The sequence below is a fragment of the Brugia malayi genome, assembly GCF_000002995.4.
Source record: "Brugia malayi strain FR3 genome assembly, contig: Bm_v4_Chr2_contig_001, whole genome shotgun sequence".
NCBI classification, from domain to species: domain Eukaryota; kingdom Metazoa; phylum Nematoda; class Chromadorea; order Rhabditida; family Onchocercidae; genus Brugia; species Brugia malayi.
The window spans coordinates 2,361,485-2,384,038 of record NW_025062476.1 but is presented as its reverse complement, the minus strand read 5'-3'; the positions used below and the strand labels follow the sequence as shown (position 1 = coordinate 2,384,038).

General features: G+C 30.4%; 3 protein-coding genes across 4 annotated transcripts; 1 reads left to right on the top strand and 2 right to left on the bottom strand.

Moving 5' to 3' along the window:
• Positions 1 to 1,904: 1,904 nt before the first annotated feature.
• Bm10346 (Uncharacterized protein) lies at positions 1,905 to 3,275 on the bottom strand (the record flags this gene model as incomplete). Its single annotated transcript, XM_043078192.1, has 6 exons — positions 1,905 to 2,026; positions 2,400 to 2,491; positions 2,575 to 2,711; positions 2,878 to 2,927; positions 3,039 to 3,123; positions 3,228 to 3,275. The coding sequence occupies 6 exons, from the start codon at positions 3,273 to 3,275 to the stop codon at positions 1,905 to 1,907; spliced, it is 534 nt and encodes a 177-aa protein (XP_042934126.1).
• Positions 3,276 to 8,729: 5,454 nt separating this feature from the next.
• Bma-vrk-1 (Protein kinase domain containing protein) lies at positions 8,730 to 12,455 on the bottom strand (the record flags this gene model as incomplete). Of its 2 annotated transcripts, XM_001896045.2 has the most annotated exons (9): positions 8,730 to 8,869; positions 9,237 to 9,524; positions 10,111 to 10,264; positions 10,366 to 10,518; positions 10,888 to 11,039; positions 11,132 to 11,267; positions 11,437 to 11,639; positions 11,771 to 11,912; positions 12,312 to 12,455. In XM_001896045.2, 9 exons carry the CDS (start codon positions 12,453 to 12,455, stop codon positions 8,730 to 8,732), a joined length of 1,512 nt encoding a protein of 503 aa, XP_001896080.2. The 2 variants fall into 2 exon arrangements, with proteins under 2 accessions (XP_001896080.2, XP_042934125.1); XM_043078191.1 differs by lacking the exon at positions 9,237 to 9,524.
• Positions 12,456 to 13,531: 1,076 nt separating this feature from the next.
• Positions 13,532 to 21,806, top strand: Bm2592 (Domain found in Dishevelled, Egl-10, and Pleckstrin family protein; the record flags this gene model as incomplete). The annotated part of the gene is made up of 16 exons (XM_043078190.1): positions 13,532 to 13,596; positions 13,831 to 13,969; positions 14,407 to 14,561; positions 14,789 to 14,937; positions 15,136 to 15,201; positions 15,291 to 15,395; positions 15,614 to 15,694; positions 15,924 to 16,178; positions 16,289 to 16,418; positions 16,579 to 16,733; positions 16,879 to 16,974; positions 17,117 to 17,242; positions 17,656 to 17,823; positions 18,057 to 18,226; positions 21,207 to 21,376; positions 21,584 to 21,806. The coding sequence occupies 16 exons, from the start codon at positions 13,532 to 13,534 to the stop codon at positions 21,804 to 21,806; spliced, it is 2,253 nt and encodes a 750-aa protein (XP_042934124.1).
• Positions 21,807 to 22,554: the final 748 nt, after the last annotated feature.

The following is a 22,554-nucleotide window of genomic DNA, read 5'->3' as shown; positions in this document are numbered from 1 at the left end:
GTTAATGAGGGTATGAAATTCGAGATACTTATTAACCGGAAGCAAGTTTAATGTAACAGATTTTAAAAGCTACTTACATTAAACTGAACAAAGGTCATAAATGTAGAGTTGAGATAAAGGCAAGCTTTCAGCATAAAAGATTGAAGTTGAAGAAAAGAAACAAAGATCAGATGATGAAGAATAATATTGGATTGGATCGTTGGATCGGATACGGTTTCAGTAAATTTTTATTTCTTCATTTGTAACTAAAATAGATGAAAATATTTAAATGAAATTAAAAAATTTGAATTTGCTTTTAAAAAGAATGTTTGAATTACACTTATGTTATCCTTTTCACAATAAGAAATGTTCATTTTTTATTTATTTAATTAATTTAGCCCAACTTTAATAGTAACAGTGACAAAAATAATTTTCATCCATTCTTTAAAATACTCTATATCTTACGTGTACGTGTACGTGTACGTACGTGTATATATATATATATAAACTCTCATCAAATGGAAATATTATCAGCAACAGGAAACTAATCATAATCACATGTTTGTGTGTTGTATTTTTGATAACGAAAAAAAGAAAAAATTACTGCACACAGAGATACGGTAATCTCTCTGTTAGGAAATACTGTAGAAATTTATGACAATTCGTTTATTAAAATGAAGAAGCGTTAAAGGTCAAAATTGATTAAGAAAAAAAAAAAAAAAAAGAAAGATTTTATTTCTCAAAAAAGAAATATAACAATTTAAAAAAAAGTACTGATGAAATTGAAAGAGAAAAGAAGCAAAGAGCTTTTTTTTTTTTTTCACTTCAAATATGAGCTCTCATCTAATGTTAGGAGAAAAATGAAGAGAATCAAAAGAAAAGAAAAGAATTGTCATCGTTATCAGAAATTTATGATAATGACAAACAGTTCATCTTAATTTGTGATAATGAAAAAACAAATATTGCTTCACTTACTTCATTTGAAATACACTGTAATTGTAATTGTAATTGTAAAGATAACAAATGATTCAGTGTCCAATAATGGAAGAGAAATGAAGAAAAATACAGTAATGAATGTTTTTTTTTTTTTGAAATATTCATTAGTAAATTAAAGTTAAGTGATAAAAAACTTTGGTACTTTTTAACTCTTTGAGTACTTTTGAGAAGAAATTTTATCATTCACTTTCATTGGATGAATGTTGCAAATTTCGAAAATGAGAAAAATGTGTGAATTAATTATTAATTATTGCAATGATAAAATGCTTACTGTGAGAATTGTTTGATTAGCTTATATCAAATGATCATTAATAGCTTAATGTCATTAAGTTGACATGTCAAGTTGACAGCATCTCTCACTCTCAGAAAGGTCATGTCAGCATGAAATGGAAAGCATACATGTATTGAGGGATGAAGGAGATGATAAAAGAACATTTTAAATAGTAACAAGATGATAAATCAGAATGGAGACAACATTGCTCTTGGCATGTCTTTAAAATTGATAAAATAATCAGTGATAAGTCATTTGAAGCATTTATTCACCTTATCGGAACACATCTCAATACAAATATGTCATCTTGTGATGCTAAAAAATGACTGACTGAATGCAATGTATGAAATATCACTGCCTGCAAAAGCACTATTTCAAGTTCGACACACAAGCAAAAGCGCAACTGTGCATCCTTCTTATCAGTAGTGAATAATACAGGGGCGCTTCAGTGCAATTTGATGTGTTTCTTTTAAACAACAATTGCTTATTACGAACCACATCCTGAACCAAAGCATTTCCGAAGCTAATGTCGGCTGACACTTTCTTACCAACATCAATTACTCTTCCATTATTACAACAACTTAACAATCACTGTTGTGCTGATCAGAAGCAAATAAAAGGACACACACACACACACATACATACATACACACATACATCAGGAAGTACGGATAAACAATATATCGATAGAGAGAGGCACTTCCAGAAGTACATCCTGATCTATCAGGTAAGACATCATTCTCGAGATATTTTGAGAAAGTTCAAAATAAAGATTTTCTTCTGAAAAGATGAACAGAAGAAAGGGACCATGAAGTAGATGTAAACATTTTGAGTAAGCAAATTTAAATCTAGTAATATCTTATAATCTCATTTTGATTATGTATTTATTTATTTATTTACTCGAAGCATTGCATTCTTTTAATATATCCATTTAAGAGCATTAAAGAAATGAATCAACTTGAAACTTGAAATGAAACTTTTCCAATTGATGATGCAAAACATCTTCGTGAAAATAAATAAACAAACAAGAACTCGTTTGTCCATCAGTATACTGAATTGCTATTCTCGAGAATTTCTTTCAAACTGTTCGTATGTGCATGTGTATGTGAATGATTGGATTGAAGTGACAAAAGAATGGAATACATACACCAACCTTCACATTCAGCAATAACACTGTTCTTTACCGCCTGCAACGCAAATCTTTCCGCTTCAAAGCCGATGACGACGCTGGCGCTCTCGTCAACACTATGTACCGTTATCGTGGGAAGAACAGTTGTAGTCAGTAGCAGTAGCAGTAGCAATGGTAGTAATAAAGTGGGGCGCGGAACCTTTCGCAGTTACGTCGCGAGAGGAACGAGCGAGCGCCGTAGGCTCGAGAACGAACCTTCCGAAAAAGCAATCTCGACGGGACACGACACTGCTGAACAGACACGGGTGGAATGCGTGGAATGAGCATGAAGAATTCCTGTAACGCTTGCAATCTCATAGGGCGGAGTGTGGCGAGGCGGGGCTACACCTACGTCTACGCCCACTCACACACTACCGACAATCTCCGGTATGTGTGTGCGCGTGTCTGTATGTGTATGTGTGTGTGTATGTGTATGTATGTGTGTGTGTGTGTGTGTGCACACCGTCGCCTGCCCCACCTCCCATCTCAATTTTCCAAGTGGTTCATGACTACCTTAAAAATATTCATTACCAACAGCGATGGAATTGACCGGCAGTGACCCGTGGTACCACCTGTCTGGTCAGTTCTACTAATCCATGTTTATGTGACATCTTTAGCATTAACCTGTCATTGTTTCATCTGCGCCCACTTTAATTGGATATATTAGAAGAGAATCTGTCAGTTTGGCTAATGAAAATGGCGGTAATGTCTAAGAGGAAGAGAAATGAGGCGCTTTTAACATTTAATATACCTACTACTAAAGTAACATATCACTTTATTCTTAATCTCATCATCATCATCATCTATACTTACTGTTCCTAAATCACATCCCATCATACTCCACTCTTCACATCTTATCATCACTGATTATCTTAACATTATGCAACCTTATCCCTCTCCGTGCAATCGAATTCAATTGCCATTATCATCTTATCAAAATCATCAAAAGACTGATATGACAAATTTCCAGGTATTCGATTCATTGACCTTTGTCACATTCTCAATGCAAATGGTTATAGTCACTTATCATTTTGCTGCTTTCATTGTATTTCCAATCAACATTTTAATCGATGTTACTGCATTTGGATCATATAAAACCAACAATTAGTTATTATTTACCTTACCTTATCTTATCTTACCTTATCTTACTTTACCTTCCTTATGCATATTTGTGGATGAAATCTTAAACTTACATCTTTTGCTGTCCTCCTGTCAAATTCGACTAGATTTAACAGTCGATTAAAATGATAATTGAATGAATTGGTTGAAAATGTTTGATTGAAAGTTTCAAAACATTAGCAAATAATTTAGCGCAGATAATACGAAATGCATCGATTCGATTGATAAAATCCATTTTGCTCGTATCGTATTTGCTTAAATTATCAGTGAAAGTAATTGAATTTATTCGTTTATTAAAAATTTAAAACTTCTTTTATTTGTTATATTCTTGCATTAGTGATAAAGAGTCAATTTTTCGTTGGCTAATGCCACTATTCACAGTTTTTTTTTACGTTCTGTTTACACAGTAATCTTGGCGCAGTTGTCTATTCTATAAAGCTGAATCTTATTCCGCTGATCATAAAAAGTAATTTTTCAAAATGATAGACAGATTGAAATTTTATAAAACATTAAATTGTTAGATGAGATCTTAAAATTAAAAAAAAAAAAAGTGATAGCTCAATTTGTTTATATATATATATTCAAAGATAAGTTCATTGATTTGATCTAATTTGATAGAAAATACGATATGATATAGAAGCTAAAAATATTTTTTGCTTTGTTTTAAACTGTAATCATTCGACATGATATAAGATTTCGAATTATATTTTTGTTAATTTTTACAAAAAATACAAATTAACGAAAATTAAATTTGAAAATTTTCCTCTCAATTAAACAAAAAAAAAAAAAAAATTTCACAGATACATTGAGTTTTGAAGCTATTGAAATTTTACCTGAATGAATCAGGATTATCACTTTTTTTTTATCATCGCAATGATCAGTACCACTGATTGTCAGTGGGAACATAGCATTAATATCATTCCGTATTTCCTGATCTATCCTTTCAATTCAAACAATCCAATATTGCGAACTGCAAAATTTTTTTTATAAGCATTTTTTTTTTTTTTTTAATTTTTTATCTTTTTGTCCAAATGATAGCGAAACTTTTTTGCGATATTAAATAATAAAAATAGAGGAGGGCTAATATTTAAGCGTAATTGTCTTTTCAATTCGTAGTTACGTGAGATATTTTGAAGTTTTTAAATAGTAAAATAATAGTATGCTAAGAATACTACTTGTTTTTTCTCTCTTTAAATTCAAAAAAAAAAAAAAAATTGAGATTAAAACTAATCACATATATATTTAAATTTTAGTGATAAACGAATTTATGATTATAATGATTTATACAGCTATGATAAATGATAAGTTATTTTTGGAAAAGTTTTTTTGCAAAATTTTCAAAATTAATTTTGTGATTTTTCCGCCTTATATCATCATGAAGTTTTCTTTTATCACATCCTTTACCATCAATGATAGAAATGAATTTTCAAATGTATATTTTCTTCTGAAAGAACCAATAAATGTAAATTTTTTTTTTTTTTTTTAAATGGATGAAAGAGACAATGATGGCGACGTTTTCTTTTCTTTTCTTTAAAATGAATACAATGATACCTTTTTAGTAACAGTATTTGATGGTTGCCAAGCGCTAACAATCATTCATCATTTCCATTTTTTTGATACATTTTTAAAAATTATTCACATTCACTTATTTTCTCTCCTACTTACTTCTCCGTCATCTTTTTCACGCATCATCACCTCCTTTTCACGCATTTATCCCAATAATATCTCCCTTTCTCTCCATTCCTGTCACCATTGTCAACTTTTTTTTTTTTTTTTTTCTGTGACATATGACAATAATTATGCTATCTTACGATTGTTTCACATATATTTGCAGCAAATTAAAAAACGAAAAAAATGATCTATCTTTTCTAAAATTTCAACTACATAAATTATTTTAAAACTAAGACTTACCTTTATCTAAATGTATCTAAAATGTTGTTTTGCTACCGAATCGCAAACAAAAAGCAAACAGCAATGATTAAATTTTCTAAAATTATTTTCCCGAAAAAAAAAAAAAAAAAAAGAGAAAGAAGGATAGAAATGAATAAAATTTTTCAAATATATAATCACTATTATTCCATTAGCTGAAATAATAATGATCTTTATATGGAAATGAAATGAAATGTGTTTGAACATTTTGTCAAGTATGATAAACTTTAAGCTTCATTGTGAAATTCTTATCAAAATTTATCACCTTAACAATAATAGAATATTTTTTTCTTTCATAGAAATGATACTTTACAATTTCCTGTGTTCATTTCAAAAGTATTTATCAGGTATCACTTCTTTGATTATAATTTCAAATCAATTTCACATTCAATCGATCCGAGGAAGCAATAGTTCTAGACAAAATAACTCCAAGGAAGCTTTATCAGCCATATAGGCCTGTTTTTTTTTTTTTTTTTTTGACACTTAAAAATTTATTTAAATTATCATACTAACTAAATTTGATTAAATACTGATGTTTGATCCTAAAAAAGTATATAACATCATTTAAATTTACATCAAAATTTTAGTAAAAGAAAAATAAAAGTAATGGCAAGTTATCCATCTCAATTTAGTGATTATTTATGCAAATATTCATCATAAACTATGAATATTCTACCTTGTTACCTTCTGGGCCTAAAATCTCACAACAAAAAAGAGCAAAAAAAAAAAAAAAAAAAAAACAGAAAAAAAAAAACAAAATAAAATCAATCCATTAACGACATTCATTCGTCATACCCCCCTTTTATTCATTGATAATAAAGCTGTCTTCCATCGGCATATATTATATTCATTTCGTGCTCTCACATATCACCAAAAAATTGAGAATCAAAAAGAAAAAAAAAAAAAGAACCAAACAAACAAAACAAAAAACATTTTTCCATACCAAATTTGCCAAAATAACTTTTTAAGTTTAAATTGATATGAACTTCAATTTATACAGACGAAAAGTTAATTTAAACTAAGATAGATTAAATGGAATAAATCCTAAATTCTAGATAACATTCATATATACTTTTAACCTTTTCTTTTTTTCGAAAATTTTTTAATCTTCGATATAAATAATTGGGAAATTTAAGAAGTTGACAGAGTGCAAAAAAAAAATATCTTTGCGAAATAAAATACCTGTAGAGGATGTTAGTGATGATAGAATTGAAAATGAAGTAGAATTGAGCCGAACGAAAAGATTTTCAATTAGCTACAAAAAATTGATATTCAATTATTCCATTTGTATTGAATTTTTTTTTTTTTTTGGGAAAGGGAGGGGGAGGGGGGGAAAAAAAATTTGCTAAGAGTTAGTTATAATTTCAAAAATATTTCATATAAATTCAAACTGTTTATTGTCTCTATGACATATAATCAGAAATGTTGATTTTTCATATGCAAAATGATTAGCATTAAAATTATACAAATCGTCTAAAATAAAAATGTTATATGTTTCGAGTAAAATTTTAACTATAAAATTATTAAAAAGTAGAGCAATTTTAATGAACAAAGTATGATATCATGTTAAAATGAACACTGAAAAATATAGTTTCACATACAGAAATGATGTCATTTTTGAGTGAAAATTTTATAAAATAATTTTCATCGGACATCATTTGTGTCACAACTAACAGTTTACTAATGTATTTCTTTCTTTCTTTTTCTTTTTCTTTTTTTTTCTTTCTTTCATTTTACATTAAATTACTTTGATGTTAATAATAGTAACACAATAAACTTTATAACTTTTTTGGCAATATTATAAGATTTAAAAATATTATAATTAACACAAATATAACTTGTATAGCATATAGCGAAATAATTGATGAGTTTTATCAGAACCGGAAATTAAGACAAACTTGCTCAGAAATATAATTAATTTTTAAAAATTTATCTTCTTCTCTACAACAATTTCCGCAGACTATTTAATTGATGCATATAAGTTAGCACTTAAATTAGCAATAATATTATGAATGCATACGTGATCCCGCGTGTTTTAAGTCACTTCAAGTAACTTACACTGACGTAACACGGCATAAAAACGTGAAATAAACGAAAATTATTGATTGCAATAATACAACTATGAAGGTCAATTTTACAATGCATAAAAACACTTCCATTTTTTACAAGCATATTTATTAGGTTTTAAAAAAAAAATGCGCTATAGGCATAAATCCGCTTCCAATATTTTCTTTCATATAAATGTAATATGCTCAACAGAGTTAGTTAGTTAGTTCTCGTCATGTTTGTAAATACTATAGACATGTCATCACTATAAACTATGTAAAATATTTCTAGCAAATTGTGAAAAACTGAATCGATCGAAATAAAAATATTTTTCTTAGACCTAAAAATGAATAAAAGAATATCCATTCACGAGGATATCCATTTAATTTTACAATACAATTCCCTGTTTTCAACCAAAATTTCTCATTGTTTTCAAAAGATTTGCAATTATTACAAGGAAAGATGAAATCTTAGATGAATGTCTTAATTTAACAGATTATACAATTGCAACAAATAACCCAAAAACTCATTTATTTTAAACACCAGAACACCTTAGCATACAAAGGTAAAGGAAATAGTACTATTTCAACGGTTCACTATCAAAAGGAATGAAAATTTCCAATGCATGCATTATGACCAGTAGAGGTCAAATACAAAAAAGACAAAGAAAAAAAAAAAAGTAATTATATAGCACAGAAATGAAACGTACGTTAATGCATGGAATGTAAATAACGTTTCATTTTTTGCTTATATTTTACATCTGCTATCCTAGCAACCAATATGAATTTTACGAAAGAATACACTCATAGTAGGTTGCAATAAAATGGCTAAATAGCACCAAATACAACTATTCAATAAGATAAGGATATATACTATGTGAAGTAATACTTCCAAATATGAGCTAAAAGTACGAGTATTATAAACTTAAAAAACTGTGACAAAATGTTAAGAAATTACAATATATTGGTCAATCATAAAACCTATTCCTAACATGTTAATATCAGAAATTTCACTTTTTTTTTTTTTTATCTTTTATTGCTAAAAAGTCGAAAAATTGAAAAATACAGAATAACGTCGTAACTCATGAACTTTCTTTATTGTGTACTCTTTCCGTGTGTGAAAACTTATTCGTTTTTTGAAACTTATCCGTTTAAAAGAATATATTCACTCAAAAAAGGTTGCAATTTTTAAGATCTAGATAAAAAACGAATCACACTAGATTTATTGCTTTCTGTTAGCCTGATTAGCAACATTGATATATTTCTTCACAAGTGTATCTTTCAAAGACTGTCGCACGGTCTTCATATTGTGAAGACCCGGAATTACATTACGTAGTTTCTTACCAGGAGAATCTTCCACTTCTGAAAATTCTACGATTTATTCTTTTATTTAGTGTTCTACCCTCAATTTTCTACATTCGTTTCTCTTCTTGTGCACTCACAAATTATTATTCAAATCTTCGGATATTTCTGGTGCTGTTTTAAAATACGCAAGCAACCACGCCGTGCATAAAAAATCAGAAAACGTGAATGTGAAATCAGTTGTGCCAGAATAAACAGAAATGGATGTGGTGTGAAGAGCAAATTTGATGACACTTCAAATACTGTGAATGATCATGCGTGCCAGATGCAGCTGTGTTCTTCTGTCCTGTCTTAGAAAATGACTTGAAAATACTCAGTCATTTACCCAGCTTCCCTCCTAATTTTCACGAAAAATTAAATCACTCACTTTTGCTAGAAAGCAATAATGCTGGCGATAAAGGTGCATTTTGTTTAGCTGCTGACTTCACGCCATTTCGATGTCCTCGATTTAGTTTAGTAAAGTTTTTTTTATGAGATATGACATTGAGTGAATGTTTAATGTCTTTTTTCTTGTTACCATTGCTGCCACCAACTTCTGGAGACTTCTCTTCGTCAGATCTTGGAGAATCGACCACTTTTTTTGACAACTGGTTTGCGATTCGGTCACTTTTCCGTCTCTTTGGAGTAGGTGGTTTGCTGGATGACGTACTACTATCTAAGACATACCTTTTTGGCAAATAATTGATATATACAAGCTGTTAAAAGTGTGTATAGGAAAATTAGAATTAGACAAATAAATTATAACTGATAATAATTGAGTGCATAACATGATATGCAAAATTAAAAAAGAAAAGTTGAAAAATAGCCACATTATGTTCAAGACTGATGGCAGTTCTTCTTAATTTAAGAATTAAAACTGTTTTTGTGAATAATTTTGCGAATACAAAAGATTTGATTTCCTTCATTAAACAATGGTCCCATTAATAACCACCGAATGAAAAGAAAATACCCAGGACAAATATAATAATAAAAAATGTCATGACTCCTTGAAAAGCATTTTTTGAGGAAATAGGTCAAAAATAGCAAGTGAACTTTATAGCTGAAAACAGTAAGTGAACAGTAAGGTAGCTTTATTGCAGGAATTATGTAAAAAAAAAAGAAAAAAAAATAACAATTTGATCTAATTAAGAAGGTAACAGGCATGCTAACTGAGATTGATTCACTTCACACATATGCTAAAGCGACCTGAAGAACACTCAGCAGCAATATTCTTCAAAACTTCTTAATTTTTAAAACCATACCTAGATCTTTTGTATTCCCCTCACGCTTACGAACAGTCGATGGTGAAATGTTTCTCGCACTCACAGCTTTATCAGTCAGCGATGTTTTTGAGTTTCCCTTCCTTCTGCTTCTTGAATTCAAATTTTTAGATGTCGATGACATTTGATTCAAAATCTGAAAAATAGTAAAATTCATCGGAAAAGGTGACTTGTTCTAATCTGTTTTCCATGTATTTGCTATACCAGCCGCAAATGCCCTTTAAAAAAAAGATCTACCAATTGAACACTTCCATAATCCACTTTGTTCACATACGGCGTTTCATAAGCCAGCTTAAAAAGCTTGCTCAGAAAAGGCACATATTCACCTTGCATAAGCTTCTTGATATTTTCATCGAATTCCTTTGAAAACTTTTCTTTTTCTGTCATAACCTTAAGAAAAAGAAATTATATTCAAGCTTTATCCATTGTAAATTCAACTTTTTTTAGTCGCAACAAAATCAAATCATATCTCGTTCAAACATCATCGAATAGCGCCACCAACTACCTAGTTGCTATCACGTTATTCTGACTACAACTGAGAAGGTAATGAACGCTGCATACAGTTTTTCTAAATTCTTCACTTTAGATTTCCTGTATTAAACCAAAAATAAAACGACTGTATGATAAGCAGAGAAGATGAGAAAACTATCAAAAATTTTGGCAAGCCGCGAAAAAATATTCAAAGCTTTGATCATAAATTTTACAAGTTGCTTCTGAACTTTTAAATTGACATTACAAAATTATCAAACAAAGAATTACTGATTCTGGTTTTTGCCCATATTTCTGCCAAGGTAACGTTCCACACAACCAGTAAAGTATGTTGTATCCAAGTATTTCCAAGTCACCTCGAAATGAAGGAGAACAACCACGATGAGCATCCAATGAAGTAAACAACAAAGTTCCGTTATGAGCTGAAAAATATACAATAGTTTGCTAAAATAAAGCATTACTAAAACTGAACAATTCCTCATTTCAGAATCATATCCAAAAATACAGATTGTACCCCTTTTTTTATCCGGTTTGTCGACATTCCCTTTGGCCAACCTTGCAAGTCCAAAATCGACCAAAAAACATCTGGAATATTCGTTTGCTGATGCCAACAAAATGTTGTCTGCCTTTAGATCACCATGCACGTAATCCTGAATAGCTACCAATCTGCCAGAAAGCCAAAAGACCGAAACTTTGATAATTGTGATTTCCATTTCAAGTTAGAAAAGTCTTCTCTTTAGAAAACGGTTATGGAAGGAAATTATTTATTACAATCTACTGGAACTGATGCATTTGGGACTGTGAAGACGGAACACCAACGTGGTCCTGCATGTATGATAAGCAATCGACACATTGTTTCGCAACAGTCAATATTAAATCCATGTCCAAAATACCACCATTTGCTATACGATATGTTTCCAGAGATTTCTCATAGCGTGGCATAATCAGAAATCGTAACTTCTCACCATTATATGTAAATAAACCGCTACTCACGTATGGAGGTAAACCAATATGGTTGATTTCTGCAAAAAATCTTCAAATGAAAATAAAACATATATACATAATTAGAATAGAATATGGGTGACTTTTTTTAATTATCTGAAACATGCTTATAATTTCGTAAAATTAAAGTCGAGAAGTCAATTAAACAAACTTTTCTTATCCAACCAAGTTGCAAGCTTTTGCGGTGTTAGGATTCGTTGAAAGACTGTTATTTCTGTGAAAAGTGGACCATTTGCATGCGGTTCAATTTTGATCGCAAGTGAACCAGCCTTGTCATATTCTTTACTATCTTCCTGAAATTTATTTTGTCGGAAGAGTGCATAAAAAGAGATAGCATAAAGATGACGAATCGAAGAAAATCATATGCTGAACATATAAAAAGAAAAATATTCATATTAGTGGATCTGAATATAAAACAATTCAGAAAATAAAACATTTAGAAGATATGTTCAGGAATATAAAATATCTAAAAGATAGAGAAATACGAAATTATAATTGGAAAATAAATTTTGAGTATATTTCTATTCTTTAATAGCAGACCGAATATTTGGTAAGACAGATAATAAAAAATCGTAACAATAATTCTATAAGTAAATTTTATCAGTGTCTTGTGCAAGATACATACACATGCACAATAGTGAATTTCTATTTCTAACTCATATTCAAAGCTTATTTCAAATCTTAAAAACTACTTGTCTTCCGGAGTAAATGCGACCAAAACCACCGCGTGCAAATTCTTTTTCAATGACAAATCGGTGTTTGAGAGTATCTGTGATAACTGTTTTCTCCACAACAACACAAGCCAATTCATGTGCTTTTTTCCGTGATAATGGCATTGTCTATAAAAAAAAAAAGACAAAACGAAGCTATGTTAAACCAAAATTATTAAATTTTCGAATGGTTAAATAACTGACAGAGAATTAATCGATTTCAAGCATAATGTAAGCACAAAAATTTTTTATTATTTTAACATAGCATTGAAATTTAGGAAAGAGTAGTGCTAATTAATTCTCTCTTCACTTATCTCGTACAACAAATCTTCACATTATTTCTGAAAATATCAAAAGTATCAGAGAGAATCCTAAAATAATAACTTTGACATTTTCATCACCAAATCATCTCTTTTCCTAATGCTCTCTCATAAATCTTATCAATCTCTGCTACTCACATTCTCCATTCATATTCGCTATCACTCTATCATTCACCATTCCTCTCTGTTCCCCTCTGAAATTACACTATCAATGCTAACATCTTCTAATCTCCCTTTTTTCAAATTATGCTTATCAAACTACCATAATTGAAATTTATCGAGCAGGTTCTGCTACTAATAGCCAAAAATCAATCCCTTATTGTGTTATCAATGATTTCTTTCTTTTGTTTTTTGTTCTTTTTTTTTCCTTTAGAATTTGGATATTTTCTAGTTTGATTCTTTATAGATATATATAATATTTAATACTAACATATTAATCATTTATATGTTCCTAATTAAGTATATATTATTTGCTATGCATAAAAATGGTTAAAATTTGCTAGTGGAAGAGGAAATCAATTAACTGATAATGTACTATATCGAATGACCGGAATATTTAACTGAATTACCGGACTGCTACACTTCTCAAATAGACAAATTTCACCGGAATGACCGAATGTGCTTGTATAAATGAACTTTATACATTTTGCTGTATGATGTTAAAATTGATGTTCTATCTTATAAATATTGCAATGAATTAGAAAATACATAGATTATACATATTTCGGCATCAGTTGACTTCTGCATTTCAGTGAAATTAGATTTGTTTGAGAACATTTGCGAAATTTAAAAGGTTTTAAATTGCTGCTAAAATATTAGTATGTCTTAACTCGTTGCTTCAGCGAAGCTTTCCACTCCGACGGCAGTTTGTACTGCCTGAGAATGGATGTCTCAGATACGCTTGATACGTCGAATACAACGGATACGATTATCGAGAAAACAAATAAGTAATGGTTTCAATTCTAACTAGTTGTAGAAATGATTTCATTAGTTGTTTTGGTTACAAGTATGCAATTAATAAACAGAAAATGTTTCACTTATCCAAGAATTCGTTCAGAAACTTGTAAAGATTGCATTCCAAAGAGTTAAGATATTGATTTTTTGGAAGATGCGATGATAAATTTATTCTTGATAATGCCAAATATTTACAGAAACATATTTTTAATGCGAAATATTTTTAGGTTGAAAATTAGTTCAGCAGTAGAAAGTAAAGATGAAAGCAGTAAAAACAGTTCATGTACCTCGAAGGCACCACTTGCCAAAGGTACTTCATGTTTGGAACATGGAATAGGAGTTCCTTCACAGCAGACAAGTACAAAAGTATGGTTATGTTTTCTTATATTATATTTATACTTCCACATTCATATGAGACCCCTAGTGGATTCGGGAGTAATTATCATGAAGCTTTAAGGCTATTATTCATTCTTTGCATTGGTTCTACTCGCTATATTTTGCTCTAGTTCCGTTCCATTTTAATTCGTCTAGTCTTTCGTAATGCTCATCATCTTCCTACATGTTTCTGGGAATATATTTTGCTTCTATATTTCTTATCATTTCTTATTGTGATAACTTTTCAAGTTTAATTTCATAGAAATCTTTACACTAGTATTAGTAAAATTCCTTTTCAAGTTCCTTAAATTGTAATGAGCCCTAGCTAATGAAATAGTTATTTCACTACCATCCCCAAGTGTTTTAGAAAAAGAGGCCTGCCTCACCAAGAACAGATATGAATTACCTTAGACTTATCAACGTTTCAGGTATATTATCATATCGATGACGAAATGGTGCCATATTGTACTGATGTCATGGTGCCGCCCGATAAAATAACACTTGGTGACTTTAAACGTGTGTTAACACGATCAAATTTCAAATATTACTGTAAAGCTCCTGCTCCCGATTCTGGAGTTTTTCCGTAAGTTCAAATATTTTTCCTGCTTTATTTAAAAGTAATTTGTGATAATGGCAAGCTGTTTGCCATTTAGTTAAGACTTGAAATTTTATCTTTTAAAGTCTTTAATGTTCAGTAGAATTATTAATAGCTGTACAATATTTTCAGTTTAAGCGATCGGTAATTACAAATTCAAATTTGAAGTCATTTTAAGAAATAGTATAAGATGTGAAATGAAAAAAACTATTTAGTGAAGTGAAAGTGGAGATACGTGATGACAATGAATGTTTACATCGGTCGGCGAATGGTCAGTTTGAGCTCTTTTTGCTTACATCAGAAGGTAGCAGTCATTCTGATGGTTCTTCAGGCCTTCCACTGAAAAGTGCGCGACTCATGGTAAGTTGAAGCTAAAGAATTTTTGCTTAATAAGTCTTTTTTTTGTTCGCGACGTAATCATTTCAACAATTTCAGTACTTATTAAATTGTAATTAGCTGGAGGCATGTTTAATATAAACCAATGAAGATAGAAAAGAAGGCAACTTTTAAGAGTAATGTAAAATTCAATTTTGATTAATGTTATTTTCGGTCCCGGGCCCAGCACCAACCATGTATCCTGTTGGAAGTATGGCTTATCGCCAAGCTGTGCAACAATTTGACCAGAGCAGTAATTTTTTTTTTTTTAATGTGTGATTGTTCAGTTTTCAAAAATTATTTTTCGACCTATAATTGTTCATTGTGAAAAAAATTTTTTAGTGGCATCTACAGATTCGGATTCTTTTATCAGTGACATGAGAGCTCTACCAATGCAAGTAAAGGGAATATCAAGGCGACCATTTCCGCAACAGTACATTTCGCAAGGTATGCATCTTAATATTTCTTCTTACTTGGTAGATTCTCATCTTCAAGAGTCATTAGACTGCAGGATCTCTATAAGTAGGAGTTAACATACTGTTCTTTTTTTGTGATCCAACTTTTTGGAAGTTTCTGATTGCGGTTTAAGTTTAGTTTCCTTTAACTAAGTACCGCGAAATGATATCAAGTATGCTTTTCTGAGGAATTTCATTTTGTAATTTCAGGACACCGTGGAGGTCGACGGTTTGAAGATTCAACGTTGGGCTCTGAAAGTGACGCACGGTTATTCTCGGATGATGACGACCGTTCTAGGTTTTTTATACCAATTTTTTAAACTATATAGAGAATATACCTATTAATTGTATGTATATTAGTTATGAAAGCTGTAAAATACAATTACGAATCAAATTACTTCATTGATTTGCAATTTTTCTCTTTAGATTAGTAAAAAATTAAAACAGTTATCGATTTCTCTTGACTTGTTTGTCTGTTTATCAAAAATGAAATTATTTGAAGTTTGAAAAAAATTCAGAGTTTCAACATCTACCGACATCACCAGTGTTTCTCGACAACATCATGCACCTGCATATCGTAAACGCCGAAATCGTCGACGATTTCGTCAACCTTCAAGAGCCTCATCTTTTAGTAGCATAACAGAAAGCTCAATGTCGTTGGATGTTATCACAGTAACACTAAATATGGATACGGTGAACTTTTTGGGTATCAGCATTGTTGGACAGAGCTCGTCTCGTGGTGATAATGGCATTTATGTGGCTAATATTATGAAAGGTAATTGATTTGATAATATTAACTGACTTTTCAAAATGGCAGTCCCTTGATTCTGGGATATTTATCTTTGGTAAGATTGCACTTCAGCTTTAATATTTATTGACATTTAGGTGGTGCCGTGGCATTAGATGGACGAATTGAGCCAGGCGATATGATTTTACAAGTAAACGATATTTCGTTCGAAAACTTCACGAACGATCAAGCAGTTGACGTTTTGCGTGAATCAGTTGCACGGCGAGGGTGAGTTTACAAGTTTTAACGTAGTGATACACGATTAAAACTTTACGGAGGTATTTGCAAATGACCTTGAAGTTGACATTTTAAATAAATCTTTTTTGAATTCAATTTTTGGTTGGAGAATTAATTCTATGTTTCTCATAAACATGACGCTGCTTTTCAGACCAATTAAGTTAACAGTAGCTAAAATGTGGGATAGTGGACCAAGAAGTGCGTTTACTGTTCCACGACATCGAGATGAACCAGTGCGACCTATTGATACCCAAGCCTGGATACAGCACACCAATGCTATGCGAGGAATGCCATCTATCCTCGAAGGTTTTTCCTTTTTTTTTACTTAATATTATACAAAACTTTAATTTCTGTTTCGAATATATCAGATGTTTGTCACTTTTCAAGGTTTTAGACTTTCATGACATTTAACAAGTTTGAATATTGCCAAAAAGTCTTTCAGGTTCTGAAGGCGCTCCAACTCCAATACCTGGTCAGTATGGTCGACCTGCAAGCAGCAGCACTGCAACATCGAATGGTTCTGTTCCGAACACTATTGTTGGAGGAGGTAAGGACTTTCAGATTCCACTTTAAGAATATTTTTAGGCAGTGTTTCATAATATTAAAAAGGCGAGCTTCAAATGTTTATTTGCTTGATGTTTCAAAAATTTTTTACTTTGCTTTTATCTATACTTTTATTTGTTTTTCAGCTCATTTTCGGTTAGATGCTATGACGGACAAGAAAAAAGTTGTTCAAATGATGGTTATGCCAAATTCTGGCTTAGATATTAAAAATCGCACATGGCTTAAGATTCCAATTCCGATGTCTTTCCTTGGTAAGATTTATTTGTCTCGAAACAGTTAATGCTGATTCTTCATTAATTGTTACAATCTGTCAACATCATTGAATAAGTAGCTAAGAATAAGGAGACTACTGAAAGTTCATTATCTTTTCGTATTTGTTTTTACGATCAAATTTCGGTTGTGAGTACTTACTTATTTGGCAGAGACCATTTCTTTCGTTTACTAGTAGTTTTTCTCTGGGCATTTGAATTGTAATGCATTGAAATCTGAAATGAAATTAGCAGCTGAAATTATTTTTCTCTCTGTCAAAAGTCAACATTGTTAATATTAAAATTAAATTTAAGTAGAATATTTAAGTAAACTAATTGATATTTAAGTAAAGAATGTTTTTATCTTGAAAATTCCGGTGTCTTAAAAATTCCTTGCAATGTTTTATTATTTTTAGGCAGTGATTTGGTTGATTGGCTGATGGAACATGTTGATGGGCTCCGTGATCGAAAGGATGGACGCAAATTTGCTGGCGAGTTGTTGAAAGAGAAGTTAATCAGTCATGTGGTCAATAAAATTACTTTCACTGAACAATGTTACTATATTCTGGGTGAAGAATGTGCTGGTTTGTTTTTAGAAAATTGGATAAACTTTATCTTGTTTGAATGAAGTAAAATATAGCTAAGTTTTTAACCATTTCTTAAACTTGTTTTGAACCGAAAAATTTTACGAACTGTTGAAATTATCAATGATTTAGAATTTTGTTTTTTTTTTTTTTCTCTTTTCATTTCTTCCATTATCTCCATAAGATTTCTCATCCTTCGCTTCTTTATTCTGAAAAATTATACTCAATTTAAGATTATGCACGCTTGCGGCAGAATCCTGGCGGCGATGATCCGGGTGTTCGAAGTGAAGTGGGTTCAGTATTGCCACCACCACCACCAGGACTTGTTGCTGCTGCTGCAGCACAGCAAAGTGGACGTGCTTGGCCTCAGCCAACGATGATACCGCAGAGTGCACCTTCAATGGTAAGCGGTATTGAAAATCCAGCGAATGCTGATGGTACCACGCGATTCTATTTAACTAATCTTTAGAATAGTCTTGCGACCGTAATATGTTGTTGTTTTTATCATTATTTTTTTCTAAGCGTTCCTTTTTAATTTGTATATTCTTTAGAAGTCTGCTTTTAGTTACATATTTATGCTATTTTGAAATGATTATCTCCCCGCATTTGCGATTTTCGCGGTTTCAGAAGTTCAAAGTACCAGTAGAGAGAATGAATCAAGTTGCACTAACTCTTTAATTTCGTTTCGTTATTTAAAATGAATTCGTTTCAGAAAGAATTCTTGCATTATATTAGACAGATCCAACTACGCAGAAATGTTATTTCTCATAAGATTTGTCATCTATCATTTCCCTACTCTAAATCTTTTACAGTATTGTTATGGATTGGTGGGTCGGTCTGTATGTCATGACCCGTTATTCTTAACAATGAGAATGTTTTGGGATCAGAAACTCTCAAAAATTCTAGATTTGACGTGTTCAGCAAAAACTTATATTTGTATCAAATATATTTATGATCAGTCAATTAATCTCTGATTTGTTTGTTTAATTAACACCACCGTCTGTGTTTTTTTTTTCTTTTTGCTTTTGCTGCTAGTTACACAATTCTGAATGTTTTTCTAGCTGCTACTAATGCATCAAAAATTTTTTTTTATTTTGCAGAAAAAAAACCAGCTTAGTCCTTATTAAAACTAAAATCTTCTGAGAATATATATAATTCAAATCAAAAAATTATCAAAACACATATGATTTGAAGGATATGTTCAGAGCATTGACAACTATATTTAGTAATAACTGTAGAAGACAACATAGTAGAAGCATACTATGATTTATTTTTTGATTTTTTGATATGATTTATTTTTTAGATGAATTTTTACTACTTTCATGACGGTATTCGTAGGTTCCTTTTTGTTGGCTAAATTCTAACTTTTATGCCAAAATTTAACTACAAATAAGCTGGATTTAAACGGTTTGACTCGATAGATAAATTAATTATAATTATATTTCGTTCCATAAAGCGGATAGTGAGGCCTTTCATTCAGACGGGTAGATTATATTGAGTTTTTTGATTTCAAAGGTTTTTTTCTTGTAGTCTACTCTTTCGCAGTTCGTCCTTCATGCATTTTTTATTTTGTATCTAATTTTTCTTGATTTTAAATATTGCATCAAATAGAACTTTTGCATGAATTCTAATGCTGTATTTTAGGTAATTCTCATCAACTAACAAGATTTTATCGTAATTTTTTATGCTTCATATGATTTTAATTCACTTCTTTCATTTCATCAATAATATAACAAAAATAACAATCGCATGTTTCCAACAACAATTGCACATACCTTTTTTAAATGTAATTTCTAGAGAGCATGTTAAGTTAGATAGGCTTGTTTAGTAATGCGCTTTTTTTCAATTTTTATCCAGCAGGACTGTCCAGTAATTTAAGTGTAGCATGTAGATGGTGATAGAATTGTGTGTTGAATATGACTATAAAAGAATATTGTAGAAATAGCTCTCGTTTCTCACTCTTAATATTACCTAATTCATTTGTTGATGAAGTTTTTGCTAGTGTCAAATTTTATCAAGACTAAATATTTCAAAAATGCTATATCAAATAAATAGGATAACACTTGCTTTTGCGCTTTATAATATTTGACAAATATTTTTAAATGTAGAGGGTTATATATCAAAAATATTAGAATAAAAGCTACCATATCTTTTTATAAAATGATGATGGAGTTAAGCTCATCTCATTGATTATTTCATCTTTTGAAAATTCATTTGTAAATGAAATTGCTTAACACTGCAAAGTTCGTTATTAGTGATAATTTCTCAATTTGAGATTTCTCTTAAAAGCAGAAGATGGGTAAGCCAAGTAAATAATAACTTACTGACTTCTAATTCCAGAAACATTCAATATCTCAGCAAATAACATTACCGAAGATAAAAAATAAAGTTGTCACATTAGGGGAGAAATGATTATTTGATTTTGTGCACTGCTTATTCCATACACTTATTTGGAAATTATATGTTATGCAAGTTGTTTCTTTTCTTTTCTTTTCTTTTTTTTTTTTTTTTTTTTTTTTTTTGTTTTCAATTCATTCGTTACTTTTTTTTTGCTTTCTCTGCAATTGGGATATGTCAGTTCTTTGATATGTCTATGGCATGTTGTTATTATCATAAGCTGATAGTAACTTTTGTTAGTAGTATAAATGTATGTCAAAGTAGATTCTGCCACATGCGCTTTGCTTCATTAAAGAAGAACAGCACAAAGTTTCACACATGAGAAAGAGAAGAGAAATTTAATCCTATACATACTGATCAAGAAAATAGCAAAATTAGTAAAGTAGATGATGTAATAGTTGATTCTTGGTAAGTTCCGAGCAATCTTATTAGTTTTTCTTTAACATCCGGGGTCGAGCATTTTATTGAAAGGGAATGTTAAAAAAAAAAAAAAAAAATAGAACAATTGTGGGATGATCAATTTCTAAGTCAAATTTTAGACATGTCAATAAGAAAACCACAAATTACAAGTACAATCTTATTATGTAAGCTTTGCACTTTTACTTCAAAAAAAAAAAAAAAATTCACTATTTGCACAAATTTGCATGCTGCAGTTAACGCCGGTTAAATTGTTTGCATGAGTTATGATGACAATTTGTAGCAAATTAGTCTAATTTGGGAAAATATCAATACAGCTGCTTATTTATAGATTTTATCAGTTGTAATCGAAATATTTAATAACATTTGAATATTTCCATTAAGTAGCTGTAGCAAAAATTCACAACAGATTATTTTCATAAATTGAATTCATAAATTGTAAAAATGATTACTATTTAATTTGGTAAATTATTAGATTTTTTTAGATTACAATTACATATTTCATTATTACTATTCAAATTTAGTTTTGTTCAGACTAACATGACATACTTAAAATGTGATAAACTTAGGTAAGTGGTTATGCATCAATGCCGTTAACACTATATCCAAATCAACAACCATACGTTGCAACCAACGTCGCTATACCATACAAAGGTGCTGAAGCTACCGGTTGTGGTCCAGATGTGCACAGTCAAACGAGTAGTAACGATGGTTCAAGTGGAAGCGAACAGAGACGGGGGTACTTTTTTTTAATTTCTCTCTCTCTCTCTCTCTCTCTCTCTCTTTATCATCGCCTTTGCAAGGGAAGAAAATTATGAAAGAAAGAGATTGCAGCAATTCTTTTAATTTGCAGAGTTGAAATTAGAATTTAAATCTGCAAAATTGAAATTAGAATTTAAATCTGCAAAATTGAAATTAGAATTAAAATAATCGTGCAATATTTCAGACGTGCAATTTTACCACCTGTACCTATGCCATCAGCTGTTCATTCAACTGCGTTTTCATCTAATATTCAAAAAGGGACATCAGTATCATTAGCTGCAGGTTCATCTTTTGGAATGGTAGCAACAAATCGTTTAGAAGAAATGCCACATGATTTGGCATCCAGTCGACAAAGTTTTCGAATTGCAATGAGTCAACCGTTTGAATTCTTTGTTGATAATTTATAGCTTCTCTAATTCTTACCGAATAATACTTTTATGCTTTGTTTTTTTTTTTTTTTTTTTTTTTTTTTTATTCTTTGCTTATGTTTAAGCTAAGAATTTTTTTGACACAGGGTACTGGAAGAGATATCTACTCTTCACAAATCAAATACTAATTATCATTGGAAATATTTTCATACAAACAAAACACATTAATGTGGAAATTAATTAAATAATTAAAGTAATTCATAGAGATGTATTTTGAGACAACTTTTTTGTAATTTGGTAGTATGTTTGTGTTATAGAACAGGTATACGATTTTAATACATCCTTCGTAGAATGATTACATCGGAATTTGAATCTGAAAAAAAATTTCCTTGGCAAAATGCATTTGCATTTTTTGCAATTAGTTTTGCAGATTTATCGCTGCTCACTTTTGTATTTTCTAATATAATTTGTAATTGCAATGAGTTTTCAATAATTTTCCATAAAATTGTTTCATAGCACAAATACATGATCCACAAATTTTCAATTATTGTAAAAGTAATACTATAAGAAACTTTTTAAAGATTTTTTTAAATCCCAGTTGCATTTGCATATTTTATTTGCTTACTTCTTTCATGTGAAAGTACTTTTCAAGTAATTTGCTATCATTGTTTTTGTTATTAATATCTGCTGAATATTGATGCAAATTTGATTGAACAATTTTCGAAAAACTTGCTGAGAATAAAAACAAACCGTTATCTTTTATAAATTATAATTAGACTAATTTCTC